Genomic DNA, 17010 nt, shown 5'->3' on the forward strand with positions numbered 1-17010 from the left:
AGACCCATTGGACCCACCACCGATCTCAAGCAGAGAGCTCGGCACTTACCTCCTCACTAACTGGAGCGTCCAAATCGGACTTTTTAGAGCATGTATGTTTTGCACCGATTCTGGCTGGGCAAACACAGTGGTAAAGGGGGAAGTGCCGCTAAGGTTGGGCGTGCAGCCCATTAAATCAACTTAAATGCATGCAAATGCATTTAAATAGCCGTCACATCTGTTTCAGACGCAGTCACAATCACAGCCATTTTCAGGCCTCAGTAAAAGGGGAAAAACAGCATGGAGATGGGTGCGGATTGCGCTACTTTACCAAGATTTCACACCCGAAAATGGGCACAAATTGACGGTAAAATCGGACTCTTAGTCTGAAGAAAAATTGGCATGGTTGATGCCATTTCTCTGGTGAGGAGGGAACTCTTAGCAAGAATGGCTGTACTGAGATCCGGGCATCATCTTTAAAAGGGTGCCCCAATCAGAAGACAAAGCTTACTTACCCTGTTCCCCCCAGTGATCATCACCAGAGTTCACATCTGTATTCCCCCACCCCCACCATCACTGCCAGCATTCATTACCCATCTTAGTGTCTGCTCCCCTGCCCTCCCATCACCTAGTCCCCACCCTCCTCCCCAAAGAGGCTCCCTCTAAGGCCTGCACCTGACACTGACCCCCTGGCACAGCCAGGGTGCTGCCTGGCCATGTCACTCTCCCTGGGGGCTATACATACCTTTGCGACCCCAGGGGATCCCCGTGACAGATTTATGTCTGGCCTCACCAATGTGACGTGATGTTAGAAGGTGTGAATATTTAATGAGGAGGGATAATTTGGTGAGGCGAGTGGATAATTATATTCAAACTTATTGAAATCAATTAAAATCATGTACACACCCATAACGGGCGTGAATCTGATCACGTCGCCTGCGAGGGACTGGGAAAATTTGAAATTGTGATCTCACCAGCAAGATTTATGATTATCGGTTTTCTCCAGATTTTGCGTCCCTGCTGGTGATCCCACGCTCGGATAGTGCAGGCTGAAGATCCTGCCCATTAAATCAAAAATGTACACGTAGAGAGGTTCTTATGCTGCTAGATTTTTTTTGGCTTAATGCTGAGTTACCACAATACTGTAGCACCAACATGGAAACCCTAAAAGCAGGGGTTACTCAACTGTCCTCTGCCCAGTGCTGGGCCACAGTTTCATTCTCATGCCTCTTCTGCTGCCTGAGCTGAGATCAGGTAGTTCAATGCAACCAGGGATCAAACATGGTCTTGGTACGTATACCGTTCAGTTACTCATGAAGTAAGTCTGTTGAATCACTGGTCTAGCTAACCAATAGTGAAGTGCATTCGTTACATTCATTTATTGATGCATCCAAAGCAGTATCATATGTTGGTGTGGTCAAACATTTGCAGATTAATTAAAATTGTAAAAGTTCAATTTACGTCACTTACAAATGGGGAAGCTGGTGTTTTCTTGTTTTAAATATTGACAACAAATGAAAACATTCAATTATAAATGAATGGATTTCACACTTTGGAATGAAGTATGGAACTTACTTTTTCAAGCAAGCATATAATTAACAGCAAGTTTGTTAAAATGCAACGGAAATCCACACATGTCAATCCACCCACTGCACAGAATCTGATATTTTACAATATGCTTGAAATGAACAGTGGAGATTGACTGTAGGTCTCATTGGCAGAGACTGTAACATTGTATGCAGATGAATTTGAAGGCATGCAGTAAAACATCTCCTTTCCATGACTGCAGTCTTGGGGAAAAATGACAGCCATCACAAACCCAACAATCATCATCAATATACCAGTGATCAGGATCACACTAGATTGAATGCTGTCCCAATGATACCATGGCTCTTCAGAGAGTTTTAGATAACATGCCGTTGGAATGATAAAAACCAATGGAATAGCCGCAATCACGCCCTGTGAAAATAAAATGATAACAGTGAAGGACTTTTCACTGAGTGATTTCATTTCATTGTTTTTAATCATCACTATTTATAGTCACTATTTTTATAGTTCTTGTCATGTCAGAATGAAAGGAGTGATTTCTAAATTCTCTTATTTATATTTTAATTTCATTATCGCTCACTTTGTCCAACAGCCAATATTTCTGAGGTTTTAAGTTCATCCTGGGATTTTAGTGCAAAATGACTGTTTTGTACTCCGACCAAATCTCTTTCTCATTGAAATATTGGTTGGATGCAAAATGGGCTGCACATTTATTATTGATCATTTTGTACAATTGTCCAAGGTCAAATTCTAACCCCAGGCCTTCAAGTATCATCCTCTGGATTAGTGAGGAAAGATAACCGAGGATCTGTTTTGAGAAGGAAACATCCAGGCAGCACTGGAGAGAAGGCCACGAAATGAAGTAAAGCGAAGGGCAATGGTTCAGCTCAGAGTTTGAAATGGATAAAAAAAAAACAGCATTTGATATTTTGTTAGAAATCATTCAGCAGTAAAGAATACTGGTACAGAAATATAGAAATGTTGTTACCGGAATAGTAATCCAGAGGCCTGAACTAGTCATTCAAAGGAATTAGTTCAAATTCAGTATTGTGTTTTAGAATTTGTGTTCAGTTTGAGATCAGTAAAAGCAACCATGAAGTTATTAAAAATCAAATTGATTAGGGGAGGAAAATTGCCATCATTTTCTGATCTCTCCTACATGTGATTCCAGTTCCACCTCTGTCTTTTCTTGTTGAATCTTAATTTAGCCAAAAGTTAATCTCATCGACTTTGTAACTTGTATTTTTGCATGCTTGTATTTGTCTGTGTGTTGTGAAAGTTTTGATATGTGTTTATCTTTTTTTTATTATGTGAGTATCTTTACCTGAGTGGTTTTTTTAGAACAGTAAGAACTAACCCCTAACTTTTTTAAACCCAAGAAAGCCAAGAAAGCTGAGTTCTTTATAATCAGCATGTAAGCAGTTAAGTAAATACACTGAACTGGCACATCCATCCTTAATTTATATTTATAAAAATCCTGTTACGATCAACCAAGGAGTGGGAAGAAGGGGAAAGTCCTTGCACCTTTCCTCATAACACAACATTGTTAAGAGAGTCTCCATCACATGGACTGAAGCAGTTGAAAAATAAGCCCTTTTCAGCAATATGTAGTGAGTTCCAAACTTGACGGTGGCATCCACATCCCAAAGATGAATAGCAAAAGAAGCAAGCATCTCTTATCTTAGGAATACTCTTACTCACATTTAATTCCAAAACTATTCCGAGGCAGTCATATGCTAATGAAATGCCTGTGGATGCAGCAACAATGCACACAGTGACGACAATATGAAAAATTGTTGATAGGTTCCCACCGAAAAATAAGTTTGCAATAACCTGTAGATGAAAGACAATTCTGTGACCCCTTACAACACTTTTCTTCCAATTTCTGCAATGAGACATTTTTTTAAAAGTCCAGATCTATATACATATCATGTCATATCAAGCCAAATGAAAACATATTAAAAAAACCTAACTTCATCTTATTATTCGACGGACAAAATATCCAATTAATCTTAATTGTTACTATTTCAGATTCCTCCAAAGCATTTTTAATTTAAATTATTAATGGGGTTTGAGTTCCACGGCAGACTGCAATGAAGAATGATAATCATTCACATACCTTCTTAGTTTAACATTTTCAATCATAACATTTCATATTATACAAAGCAATGAATATGCTTAAGTATTCACATTACAATATGGATGCACAGCATTGTAGTAGTGGGGCCTGGCACATATGGGGTTAATGTGAAACAGTACAATCATGCCCTCACAGTGAAGGCACATGACCCTGAGGAAGGGTCAGTCCAGAGATGGATAGGATGAGAAAATACTTAGACTGGAAATGGCTCCAAAACACTACCCTCTACTGTAAAAAATTATCTGTTATTAATTAGACTTGCTGTTAACATACTCCAGGGGAAGGCAATGGCATGGTGGTATTGTCGCTGGACTAGTAACCCAGAGACACAGGGAAACGCTCTGGGAGCCCAGGTCTGAATCCTCCAAGACAGATGGTGAAATTTAAATTCAATAATAATCTGGAATTAAAAGTCTAGTAATGGCCATGAAATGATTGTTGTAAAAACTCATCTCATTCACTAATATCCTTTAGGGAAGCAAATCTACCATCCTTATCCCGTCTGGCCTGCATGTGACTCTTGATCCACAGTAGTGTGGTTGGCTCTTAAATGCTTTCAAGGGTGGGCAATAAATGCTGGCCCAACCAGTGACACCCACATCCCATGGATGGATATAAAAAACAGACTAGGAAGCCTACTTCATCTTGTCTCTTGCAGGATTCTTTGTGGGGGATGGGGGTGGGGGGCAGGGAGAGGCAGAATGTTGAGAAGCTAAGGAAAGCCTTCAATGGCTACTGCTGTGAACTTAACCTGCTCTCAACTGCAGCAGCAGACACTGAGAACCCTCACAGAAAAGTTCCAGAGGCTGGAAGTTAAGAACAAACATGAGAAGTTTTAATCAAACAGTAGTCTTCAGCTCCAGCGAGCAGAGTTTGCTTCCAGGCCAGCTAGTCCTGAGACACCTGTTTTCAGTCAGTCTGATGCATTTTTTGAGAACAACCTTTCACTAAACCTGATTCCAAATTCCGAGTGGGAATCATCGAGCCTGCGGTTATTTCCCAAGAGGCCTGAATCACAATGTGAAAGCTGAATGAATCAAGAGGGCAACCAGCTGACCTATTGTGTCATTGAAGTCACTCCTTCTTCTTAAGATGCTGCCAGTTTGAAGAGCCCACCATAAAACAGTAAGCGTGGGAAGATCCTTCATTAGGAGCTGGCGACCGGCGCCTCTATTTTGGAAATATGTAACCTCTTAAAGCTGTACCTACGCTATTTAAAACAATCAAAAATAGATTTTGCAATTCCTCACTTCCATCTCCACTGGGATTCACCCATGGCCCAGAGCAGTCACAGAACTAGAGTCTTTGGAGAAGATGTTTAAGATGCAGCATTGCTACAGATCTAAATAAAACATCAGAGGCAGCACAGGTTAGTACACTTCTTTATTTGATTGGACCAATAGCAGATGACACCATTTCATGTTAAGCTATCGATGAATCATCTATCAAATTTGAAGATGTTTTGAAATCTTTCAATATCTATTTCAATTAATATTCAACAAAATACTGGAGAGAGTGAAATTTAATAAGAGAGTCCAGCTGTCTGGGAAACTTGCTGATTCCTTCATTAATGATTTCTGCTGGATCACAGAAGTTTGTGAATATGGTGATTTAAAGTCTCTGCTCATCTGAGACAGAATCATGGTTGAGGTTGCAAATGATTCACTCTCTAATCTGCTAAAGCTAAAGTTAATCTTGCCCTCGGGCAGGCTATCCAACTAACTAGACTGTCCGAGTGACGTGAACAATACAGAACCATCCTAAGGGAACACGCCATGGGGCAGAAACCAATCTTCAGTCCATCCTATCAAATCACAAAAATGCAGGATCACCCAAGTTAGGGAAAGCAACCCCTGAACCTCTTAGCAGAGTGACTTTGCCAGCACTGCAGTTTGAAGCACGCTCACAGGGAAGATCGGTGTTCAGTGAACATTGCCCAATACTTCCACTGCAGCAAACAGGGACACTTTGATAAACCATGCAAGTCTGCACTGTACTGGCATCCATGAGGCTGAGATCAAAGACCCGGAAGGCACACAGCCATTCTTCTTGGGGAAATCAGAGAATGTGGTTCTTTATTTTGGAATGCTGACTTCCTGATAAATGGTTGTCTAATAAATTTTAAATTAGACTCAGGTGCCAGTACTGTCAGAGAAGGAAATATGACTCCAAAATCTTTGGATTCGAATGACAGACACTCCACTGTATGGAGCAGGCGGAGTCTGATCCCCAGTCCTTGGCATGATCCTTGAATCACTGAGGTAAAATGACAAACAAGTTTCTTAAGTTGATGTTTATTGTCTAGAATCAGCCTTTTTCGTTTCTAACCAAGGATCCTAGATGGCCCTAGATCTTCTCTAGATGTTGGAAGATGTCAAGACTACCAGTGTCATTAACCATCCAGAAGAGAACAGTTCTGAATCCTCAAACATTAACGAATATTTAGATTCTGCTTTCACTTCTGATCCCTCTTCACATTTGATGGAACAGGTTTATGCATCATCATTGCAGATTTGGAAAAGTCCACAATGGTCAGGCCAACCTACTGTGCATGAGATTATCATAGCACCTCCTCTGGAAATGGTACCAGAACAGGATTAACAGCCTGAGGAGCCTCTACTTCCAGTTAAGATTATGGTTAGCAGACACACTAACCACTGTGCACACGCAGTAACTTTGAGATAGCGTGCCAAAACCATGAGGGATGCTACTAGCAGTTTTGCGCCATCAATCGCAAAAAGCAGAAATGAGCATGCTACTCAATTGTCTTGCCACAGGGTCACTTTTGCTCAGAGTCAGAGAGATTCCAGACAGCCTAAATGGAAAAGGAAGAAGAACAAACATTGCCAAGCAGTTGAATGTCATTTTTGTCCACACCGCAAGAAACGCGCAAGAATAAAACAACCTTGCACTGCCAAACTAGCCTGACCAACCAATCTAGTTTAACAAGGAATGGAAAAAGTGGATGAAACCATGACCAAATGCCATGCAACCTCCAAGCCAATGACAAGAGCCAGAACCACCTGAGCCTACCACTCTCCTGATAGAACAGTGAACAAGATGTGGAAGGGTTACACAGCTACCTGACTGCCTGAGCCTTTTACTGCAAGGACTTGAAGAGAGGATTGGGTAGTAAGGATGTTGTTAATGTTAATAATGTAATAGCAAGTATGTTAGAGTAGCATTTGGGTTATAACAATAAGATCAATGCACAAGACTTATAACGAATAAGACTTGAAGTAAACTAAAGTAACCATATCCATGGGTAAGGATTTGGAGGACGGTGTAGTAGTTCGGTCTGGTACATACAGTGCTAAAGTGGGAATGAGTACAGTTCCACCCACACACAGTGATGTAAAAAGGCACATGACTCAGAGCCAGAAACAGTGTCAAGATGGACAGAGATGTGTAAAGACCTAGGATGGAGTCAGCTCCATATCTATACCCTAAAAGTATGTCCATAGTTATGAGTTGTTAATAAAGGCTTGCTGTTACACACTACCAAGCATTGTTTGTGGCATCCAAAGCAGGAGTTTTCAATCATTAAATGTATAACCTTAGCTTGTGAGCTACAGGTCAGAAGAATGGCAGATATATCTTTCAAGTACAAAATCCTTACTCAAAAATGATGGATCTCCATTATATTTGCACTGATTTGTTATAAAATTGTATTTATAGATGTCTAGGTTGCATTGTGGACTATGGAAGTTACCTAAAGTTCTGGGTTAAAATTCCCATCAGGGCACACTCTCTCTGTTGGCTATAAGGAACTTGAAGTAAAAATTAAATTTCAGTTTCTGCAGTTTCCTTTAAACAAGTGCTTTGCATCCCCAACCCTACATGGTAAGCTGGTGAAAGGAGGAAACTGATGATATGTGAAACCAACACAACTGCCTTATTTGCATGCAGTCACTAAACTTTGGGTGAGTGCTTTGAACACCTGAGATAATTGCTCATAAAAAAAAGGAAGAACACAACTAATGGACCAAGGCTGTGTCTACAAAAACAACTGGACAGCAAAAACAATAAACTCAAGCAGTTGATGTCACATATACTGCAACACAAGTCATATTATAACATGTGAGCATACAGACACTCATTAGCCTCGATGCTGCAAGTAGTCAAAACCTATGGAAATTTTTTCTGCTGTAATGGTGTACTTTTTGCGGTAGGGAATCCATCTCATTGGATTATTTTCAAATATTTAATTAGCAGGAACTGAATCTGAGTACCACAGTGTATAGTAGACTATATACCAAGAGAGCATGGGTTTGGATGAGGCTTGACCAACCTTTATGCTGGTGGGATGGACACATCTGCATATCTTTCTCAGGGGCAGTGAGCAAATTTGGCAAACTTGGCATAACAATAAACTGAATTTTCTAAAAAAATTTAGGACATGGGGGATGAAACACTGATCATCTCCACCTCTGATGTGCATCTTGGGGAGTACCTTGGCGAAATAGAAAGGTTAACAAGCTATTGGGTCACCAAGAGAGCACAGGTGAAGGGCAGCACTAGTTAGGGTTCTGATAAATGGAGTTGTAATACACTACACCCCCTCATACTCAGTTAACCTTGTGGCGATGAGGGCCTCTCGCTGCCCTTCCCAGCTGAACCATTGTCACTACCTGTTCTCCATCCTCCAGTTTCTGTTCAGTCTCTTCTCCAGATCCTCCTTGCCTGTCTCCTCCTCCTCTTTCCCCTCCTCCCCATGGACTTCCACCTAGTCCCCTTTCTCCCCTTCCGGGATGTCTCCCCATTGCTGTGCCGGGTTGTCAAATGCATGGAGATCCTCAGGGACGCTATACTTCAGGACCCACCAGAGTGGTCCAGACAGCAAAAGCGCATTTTCACAAGCCTGCTGCATCTCCTCTCAACAGCCCAATTGGCAGCGTGGACCTCATCATAATGGGTGTCTGCGTCAGTCTGGGGCCTCCACACTGGCATCATCAGCCAAAATCTCAGCAGGTAGCCGTTGCCCCCCATGAGCCCGGGGATGTCAGAGCTCCACATGCATGATACTAAGCCTGTCGTCGCAGGCAACTTGCACGTTAAGGGAGTGGGACACCTTTCTGTTCACATGTCGCACCCCTTGATGGTATGGGGCCCACAGGGCAAGGTGCCTGCTGTTGATAGCCCCCTGCATATGGGGCATTCTGGCAATGGCAGAAAAGCCTGCAGGGCTTGGTCCACATCACAGCAGATGTAATCACCTGTCCAAGCATCCGTCTAGGACTAGGTGATGCCACAGATGTCTCCAATTGTGGCCTGGGGGACACAGTTCTGTTGAAGTTGAGGGCCACGGTAATCTTCACTGTCATCAGGTCCAGGTGCCATCCTGACACACAAGGTGCCAGATCTGTGAGGTGCCACACTGTCTCCATACAGTCTGCATTGGCACACGGCATCCAAAATGTTTTTGAAGGACACACGGGTCCTGTAGTGTCAGGGTCCCCATCTCCAATGTCCTCTGGCCCTCCCCTCGGACCGATGGCCATCCACCTCCTGCCCCAGACCGATAGCCCCTGTCCTGCTGTGGCCTCTGCCCTGGGTTGGTCTTGCCACAGCTGCACGTTTCCCTCCTTCTCCTCTTCCATATCCTCAGGTACCAGGGCCAGCTCGATTGGCTACACTGCAACATCCATGGTACTTATGGAATGGGAGTGGGAGCGGGAGGGTGAGAGAGACAGACAGACGGACAGTACGGTTATCCACCCCAGACTCCTCACTCCTGCCCAGCAACCTGTGTCCCCATGGATGCTGGAAACCCGATACCATCCACCTCAATGGGCTACTGACTGCTGCCACATCAGTGCCATGGCAGGCACGGGGGGTGGCATACAGTGTGTGTGAGGGGGGGGTTCCCATTGGGAATACTTGCATCATAAACGTGGTACACCCATCTTTACAACAGGTGCAATGGCATCCAGGAATATCAAGCTGTTCAGACAAATCAGGGAGGGGTATCCTCATTGCTAGAACAGGAAGGGTTCCCATCGAAGGCCACACTGCAGGGTCCAAGCAGGGCGAGGAGCCATGTAACATCAGCCAAGCTCCCTAGATTGGAGAGCAGCTGACAGAGCTGCTGCTTGTTAGTGAAGCTTGGGATGGAACATGCAAAGGTATGGGTGGGATCAGATGATATTACGGGGATGGAAGTATGTGACCTTGCAATTCATGGCAATAGAATCTTTAGATTGATTATGGTCTTTCTTCTGCTTTCAGAAAAATATATAAAATGGCATGAACAAAATTGATGTTTTGAGGGCAGTATTAATGGTTCTACCTTAAGTAAGAGTATAGTTATATTTTATATTACAGAAGGATATACTAGGTGTCTTACTTTTTGCCCGATGTATAAATTCAAAATTTATTTCTCAATGCAATGAGGTAAAAGAAATAGCATGCTATATTACTAAGTTAACTTGTACGTGTCTATCAACACCAAGGCACAAAGTAAAATCATTAAAAATTCCCAAAGTATCTTACAATCAAATTTATTCAAAGATCAACTTACCTCTCGAGTAACAAAGCACTCAATTGGAAATGTCAAAATAACAGTTAATGCGTACAGAAACCTCCCAGCAGTAACCAAATTATCATTTTTACAATAATTCTCAAACAGGTCACCTGGTAAAAAGACATCAAAAGAGCCTAGGTTGATTTTTATTCTGTTAAAAATATTAAAAGCATCACACTTTCTCTCACAAAATACATCAGCTGGAATTTTCTGGCCATTCAAGCCAGTGGGATCTTCCGGTCTTGCTACGTGTTTCCTGTTGGCAAGGGGTCCATTCAACGAGAAACTCCATTGACAGCAGTGGGATCAGAAGATCCCGCCACCAGCCAACACTGGGTTCCCTCCACTACCATGAAACTTGCGGTAGGGTGCACGGAAAATCCCACCTATGATATTACTCTGAAGTAACTCATTTTACTTCAAAAAAAGGTTTTCATGAAAAGAATTAAGATTATGCATCATTCTACATTAAGATTTTCTTTATTATACCAGGTTGAGACAACCACATCTGTGGTGACTTATGGGATTCACAATGTTATAAGTTAACCTTGATATAGTATAGAGAAACATTCTAAAGAGCGTCTGGGTTTGGGCCCAGGTGGCCGATTAAAGCTGGAAAAAAATATCAACGCCTCAAGAAGCCAACTCTAACCTGCCAACTTCTGCATTCAACTCAAGCACATTAGGCTGTATGCATGAAGAGAGGCAGACTGCCATTGCTAATTAGAGCAATATTAGCACATACTAGAAAGAACTATTTGGGGAGCAATCTCAATAGTGGCATTGATTCCTTCTATCAGCAAAATATACAGGCAGCTAACAAACAAAAGACAAACTCAAAGACCAGCCAGTCCCAACAAAATGATAAATTCACCCTTACCTTCAGCGTGGAAAGCCTTGCAGATCCGCAATTGGCCTCCACAGCTACATCAGAATGCAAAGCAGATACATTAGCTGCGATTTTCTGGTCTTGCCCTTGCCAGACTGGAAATCCATGTCTTATGGCAATGGACCTTGGGCTGGTCTGTCAAAATTTCTGTCCTGTCCATGATGATTCCTGGCACAGGTAGAACTAGAAAATTCCAGCCAAGGAAGAAGATCGAAGAAAGTTTTTCTGGTTCTATCAGATTTGTTTCAGAATCACAGGGCAGAATTTTCCCATCCCACCCGCCACGGGAATCGCAGCAGTGGGATTCGGACCATACAAAAATCTGTTGACCTCGGGCGGGATTTTCCAGTGTTGGGGCAAGCACGACCAAAAAATTGTTTTTGAGAGTAATGAGAGTAATTTCTCCATATGCACTGGCATTCTATGTGTTAACTAGTCATGGTTACACAGAGCTCTAAAATATGAACAAATAAATAATGCAGGAGCAACAATGGTTGTCAAATTTTTTTGATCTCCCCCTTCTCCCTTCCAATCCCTTCTTCCTATTATCCTTCCTTCTGTAAATTCTTTTTGGGAAAAATTTATCTTGCAATCATATCCCTCTTCCTCCCCTTCCCATCCATTTATTTTATTTTGTGATGTCTTTACGACTACAGCTTTTTTTTATTCACTTCTTTTTCAGCAGTTTGAGTGGGTTTTGAGTCACTGATGAATTCATTGGCTATATATGTGCTTTAATCCCCTTTGGCCAGTAATCTGACTCACTTCTTTTGTTTCTTTTTTTAATCATCAGTCAGACAGTTTTATTTCCATGTGTACAGGCAATTGAAATAAATATTAATTGAAATTGCTGCCCTGCTGGGCCATTATCAATAATCGAATGTTAATACAAACTCATAACTGAAAAAATAATTCATGATCATTTTCAATGTTTGCACCAGTAATTTCTGCTTCCCTCAATCTCCCCAGCAACTTCTGAGGAAAAGTGGTTGAAATAAGTAAAAAAAAATAAAAATAAATGACCATTTATGCTCTTTGTCCTGGGTTTCTTTTTAATCAGTGCTCTGATAAATTTTTGGCAACAGAGTGGAAACTCCTGCAGAAATTCTACCCCATGTACATTTAGTTAAGTTAAATCGTATCCTTACCTTGTGTATAGCCTGTGAACGTTATATATCCACTTACAGCAAAGGCCGCACTGATAAACAGAGCAAATAACACTGATACATGAGTAACACGAGACCAGTTGTTTATTGTGGGCTGCTCCAGGGATCCATAAAGTAAAAAACTGTTGTGATGACAGACAAAAGCTGAAAGTACAGAATACATCATTAATGAATATTATTCTTGTTCTTATAATGGACAAACAAATAAATATGTGCTTTTCAGGTTCTTGTAAGAGACATTTAGCTCTGCTTTTCCCAGTGGGACATTGCTAGAAGAACGTTACTTTGCAGAGGCAATGCAATGAAATAGATCTCTAATGCTTTGGGTTTGTTTTTTTTTTCAATTGGCTATGAATGGGTGGATAACCTACTACACTAGGGGAGATGATGGCACAGTGGTGACATCACTGGAATAGTAATCCAGGGACCCAAGATGACGATCAGGGGGCAAGGGTTCAAATCCCACCATGGCAGCTGGTGGAACTTAAATTCAATTAATAAATCTGGAATTGAGAAAAAGGTAATCTTGGTAATGCAGGCCATGAAACTGTTGTCAATCATTGTAAATTAATGCCCTTTAGAAAACTGCTATTCTTACATAGTCTGGCCTACATGTGACTCTAGATGAATGAAATATAGTTGACTCTTAACTGCCCTTTGAAATGGCCTAACAAGCTACTCAGTTGAAGGGCAAAGAGGGTTGTGGCAACAAATGCTGGCCTTGCCAGTGATGCCCATGAAAGAATAAAGAAAAAAAGAGTTTTACCTTGCTTACTTTTTATTCATTATTTTTACTAATTATTTCGTTTTTTTTCACTGATTATTTTCTTCTAATTGCATTTACGAATAATATAACTTGATATCTTGCCTCCAATATTATTATGTCCTTTTTTTAGGTAAGGGCACCAAAACTGTAAGCCATGTTCCAGATGAGGCCTCACCAACAGCCTGCAACAACACCACCTCACTTTTAAACTGCAATTGTTAATTTTGGCTGGTCTATTTATATAAATCTAAGGAAACTGTATACTTTGGTGGAAAAAAGCTACCGATCAAACTTAGTGTGAAGGAATTCAATACAGTACACAAATGATAGATGAGACTTTTTTCTGAGAATGCATAACACTTCCCCGCATACAAAATCAGGAAAATCAAAAATGTTGAAATCATAGAAAATTTCCAGTTGAAAACATTCTGTTCAAAGATAATTATTTTCAAGAATACAATGAATTATACTAAATGGTTTGATTGGTTCTTCAAGGCTGTTCTTTCTAATAAACCAAACACAATCTGCACTTATTTGATGTCTCAAAGGATATCAACAAAAATCAACATTGTCAATTATAACTTTGAAATGTCTTCCTGACTTCTCTTCATAGATATTCAAAATATGCTGATCAAATGGTTATGGCATTAGACTAACAATCTGAACGTCATGGGTGAAATATTCTTGTCCCAACAATGGCAGGTTTCATGGTGGGCGGGAGTGGAAAATTTGAAGTGAAGCCAAAAGTCCCCACCATTGGAAAAACAAGTTCCTGATTTTCCCTTCACCACTTCCATGTGGGATGATGATGGGTCAGCCGCTAATCCATGTTGGGAATTCAATTTGCATGCATTAGCATGCCGGGCAGCAACCGGCCAGAAACAGTGTTGGCTCCTTCTTGGGCGGCATGGTGGCACAGTGGTTAGCACAGCTGCCTCACAGCTCCAGGAACCTGGGTTCGATTCCCGTGCTTGGGTCATCGTCTGTGTGGAGTTTGCACGTTCTCTCCGTATCTGCAAGAGTTTCCTCTGGCTGCTCCAGTTTCCTCCCACAGTTCAAAGTCGTGCGGGTTAGATGCATTGGTCTTGCTAAATTCTCCCTCAGTGTACCCAAACAGGTGCCAGAATGTGGCGACCAGGGATTTTCACAGTAACTTCATTGTTATATCATTAATGTAAGCCTACTTGTGTCTGATAAATAAACTTTACTTTATGTCATGAATATTCATTACAAATGTAAGTTGGTGGAATCATGTTTATCCATTCCATTAAAGTCTTCATTCCTTCAAACTGAACGCATAGTTCAATATTATGATTGTTGTTACCAAGGAGTGTCTTCATGCCTTCACTGTGAGGTTAGCAATTAGTCTTATCTCATTGCACAATATAGCCTGCTCTCTGGTTGGTTCCAGAACACGCTGTTCTAAGACATTATCCTGAACTCTTCATCTATGCTACCATTGCCCACCTGATTTTTCCAGTCTATACATAGATTAAAATCCTCCCTAATTATTATGGCACCTTTATAACAAGGTTCTTGGGATATCTGATTTGGTACTGGGTTGAAGGTGGGATGATCATAGCCAGTGGTGGCATTTGCAGCTGTTAATGGGGAAAACATAATAAAGGGAGGTTACCCATAGCTTTCTTGGGACGTGGCAGGAGAGGTAGTTGGGGGGAGGGGGGGGGCACCTTTGTATGTGACTGTGCACATAGTATCAAATGGGGAAGTACCCAAGAGGCATTGGACATCAACAATGATGGGCTCAGGTGGGAGGGCAGGAATGCCTACCTCAATGACAATGAGATCTAGGGTTACTGAGGAAGATTGAGAACCATTGGTGGGAGGTCTACCTGAAAAACCTAAGGCTCTTGGATGATTGGGGGATCTGAAATCTGATAGAGGGAGGGTTGAAGCTGACCTCAAAGCAGAAATGCAGCACCACCATCCTGAAAATTTATAGCCAGTGCACAAAAAGCAGGACAAATCTAACCCAGTCAATTGCTACCCGATTAGTCCACTCTTGATCATCAGTAAAGTGATAGAAAGGGTCAGCAACAGCGCTATCAAGTAGCACTTATTTACAATAACTTGCTAATTGCAATGCTCAGTTTGTGTTCTGCTAGGATCACTCTGCCACAAAAGAAGATGATTGAAGGTCAATCATCTCGATCCCAGGACATCACAGTAGGAGTTCCTCAGGGGAGTATCTGAGGCCTAAACCATCTTCAACTGCTTAATCAATGACTTTCTTTCCATTATAAAGTCAGAAGTGGGGATGTTTGCTGATGATTGCACAATTTTCAGCACCATTCACAACCCTTCAGATACTGAAGCAGTCCATGTCCAAAACCTGGACAAAATCCAGGCTTGGGCTGACAAGTGGAAAGTAACATTCCTGCACACAAGTCCCAGGCAATGACCATCTCCAACAACAGAAGATCTAACCATCGCCTCTTGACATTCAATGGCATTATCATCATTGAATGCCCCACTGTCAACGTCCTTGGGGTTATCATTAACCAGAAACTGAACTGGACCAGCCACATAAATGCTGTTTCTAAGAGCAGGTGAGAGACTAGGAAACCTGCAGCAAGTAACTTACCTCCTGACACCGCAAAGCCTGTCCAGCATCTCCAAGGCACAAGTCAGGAATGTGATGGAAAGTCTCATTTGCCTGGATGAGTGTAACTCAAACAACACTCGAGAAGTGACACCATTCAGACAAAGCACACCACTTGATTGCTCCCCCCACCCCCTACCCCCACCAGCCCCCCTCCCCAACCACCCCACCCTCCTTTCCTGCATATACAAACATTCGGTCACTCCACTATTGACACAGTGGAAGTAGTGTGTACTGTCCAGATGGAGTCACGTTCACATGAGGCATTCAATGTATATTGTTATGGGGAAAAGATTTGCCCACATCTCATGAATGAATTAAAAATAAAGCGTGATGCATTCAAATTGTGCAACAATTGTCATTAGCAACTGGTATTTACAAAGGTATAAGATATATGCAATGAGTGAACATCCATGACTTAAAGGTGATATCAAGGTTTCTTAATCTTTCAAACCCTACCACTATGTTTCAGTGTGTCCCTGACATCCTCAGCAGAAGCTGAGGCAGCCTGCCAACTGCGATGTCCTGTTGCATCTGATGACTTTGGAGAAGCGTTCTTTGGAGCCTTAAAGGCCTGACATGCCTAGTCTGTTTTGGGTCTCTTCTTCTGAGGCAGATGCACCTTTCTCAATATGTGCAGCTGAAGATGACAAGCAGGGAGTGCTGGGATCAGTTGAACACTCGCAGAATCACCTGGACAATCGTCCTGGATCTCCAGCTGCTGGTCCTCCTTCCTGCTGGTGCCCAACGCTGCCTGCCTGACTCCTTCAGAAGGAGTCCTTGGGGGAAGGTCCAGATGCCAGACTCCCTCTCACCTAGCCACTGACGGGTCCTTCCAATGTTAGTGTTAGAGTGAAAGACCGCGTGGAAATCCAGCAGCTGCTGCTGGATCAAGGTCTCCAAATCTCCTGTCACCCTTCCCACAGATCCTTGAGGTGCTGAATTTCAGAGCCATGTCATCTGACAGAATGTGGACAGACTTCTCCATCCTTTGCTCAACTCTGTTAACTACCTCTCGTCATTTTGCCTGATGTACCACCTGGAACCTATCTTTGCATCTTCAGCATGTTATCAACAGCCACTTCCAGAGGCTCATTATCTGACTCAGATGGTTCCTGATCTCCAGCAGTCATCTGAGTTCTAGACACCCAGGTAGTCACTGGTCCAGGAGATTTGGGCTCATTTTTCCTGCGCTGGTATGTCTGGATCAGCTATTGCTGCCTGTAAGAGGAAGGAGATTAAATTAGTTCATGAGAATGCTGAATATAATATTAAAAATCACTTACTGTGAATGTTAGAATGTGATCAACTCATGGAGGCTTCATCCATACTGGCTTTCTGGGAGAGGCCTTACCCGCAGAAGTGACCTCTGGCCC

The 17010-nt window shown here is 42.2% G+C and overlaps 1 protein-coding gene across 1 annotated transcript in view; it reads right to left on the reverse strand.

Annotated features, from left to right (window-relative positions):
- Positions 1 to 1469: 1469 nt before the first annotated feature.
- slc38a11 (solute carrier family 38 member 11) overlaps positions 1470 to 17010 on the reverse strand; it is a 59589-nt gene continuing 44048 nt past the window's right edge. Inside the window, exons 7-10 of the mRNA XM_080198259.1 lie at positions 12228 to 12389; positions 10188 to 10300; positions 3229 to 3360; positions 1470 to 1938 (exon numbers count right to left, since the gene is read on the reverse strand). Of these exons, the coding sequence (XP_080054385.1) occupies positions 1648 to 1938; positions 3229 to 3360; positions 10188 to 10300; positions 12228 to 12389 (698 nt within the window). The 3' untranslated portion in view covers positions 1470 to 1647. The remainder of the gene's footprint in view (positions 1939 to 3228; positions 3361 to 10187; positions 10301 to 12227; positions 12390 to 17010) is intronic.

This window comes from Carcharhinus amblyrhynchos, chromosome 11, assembly GCF_965287045.1.
Source record: "Carcharhinus amblyrhynchos chromosome 11, sCarAmb.v2.hapA, whole genome shotgun sequence".
Taxonomy (NCBI): domain Eukaryota; kingdom Metazoa; phylum Chordata; class Chondrichthyes; order Carcharhiniformes; family Carcharhinidae; genus Carcharhinus; species Carcharhinus amblyrhynchos.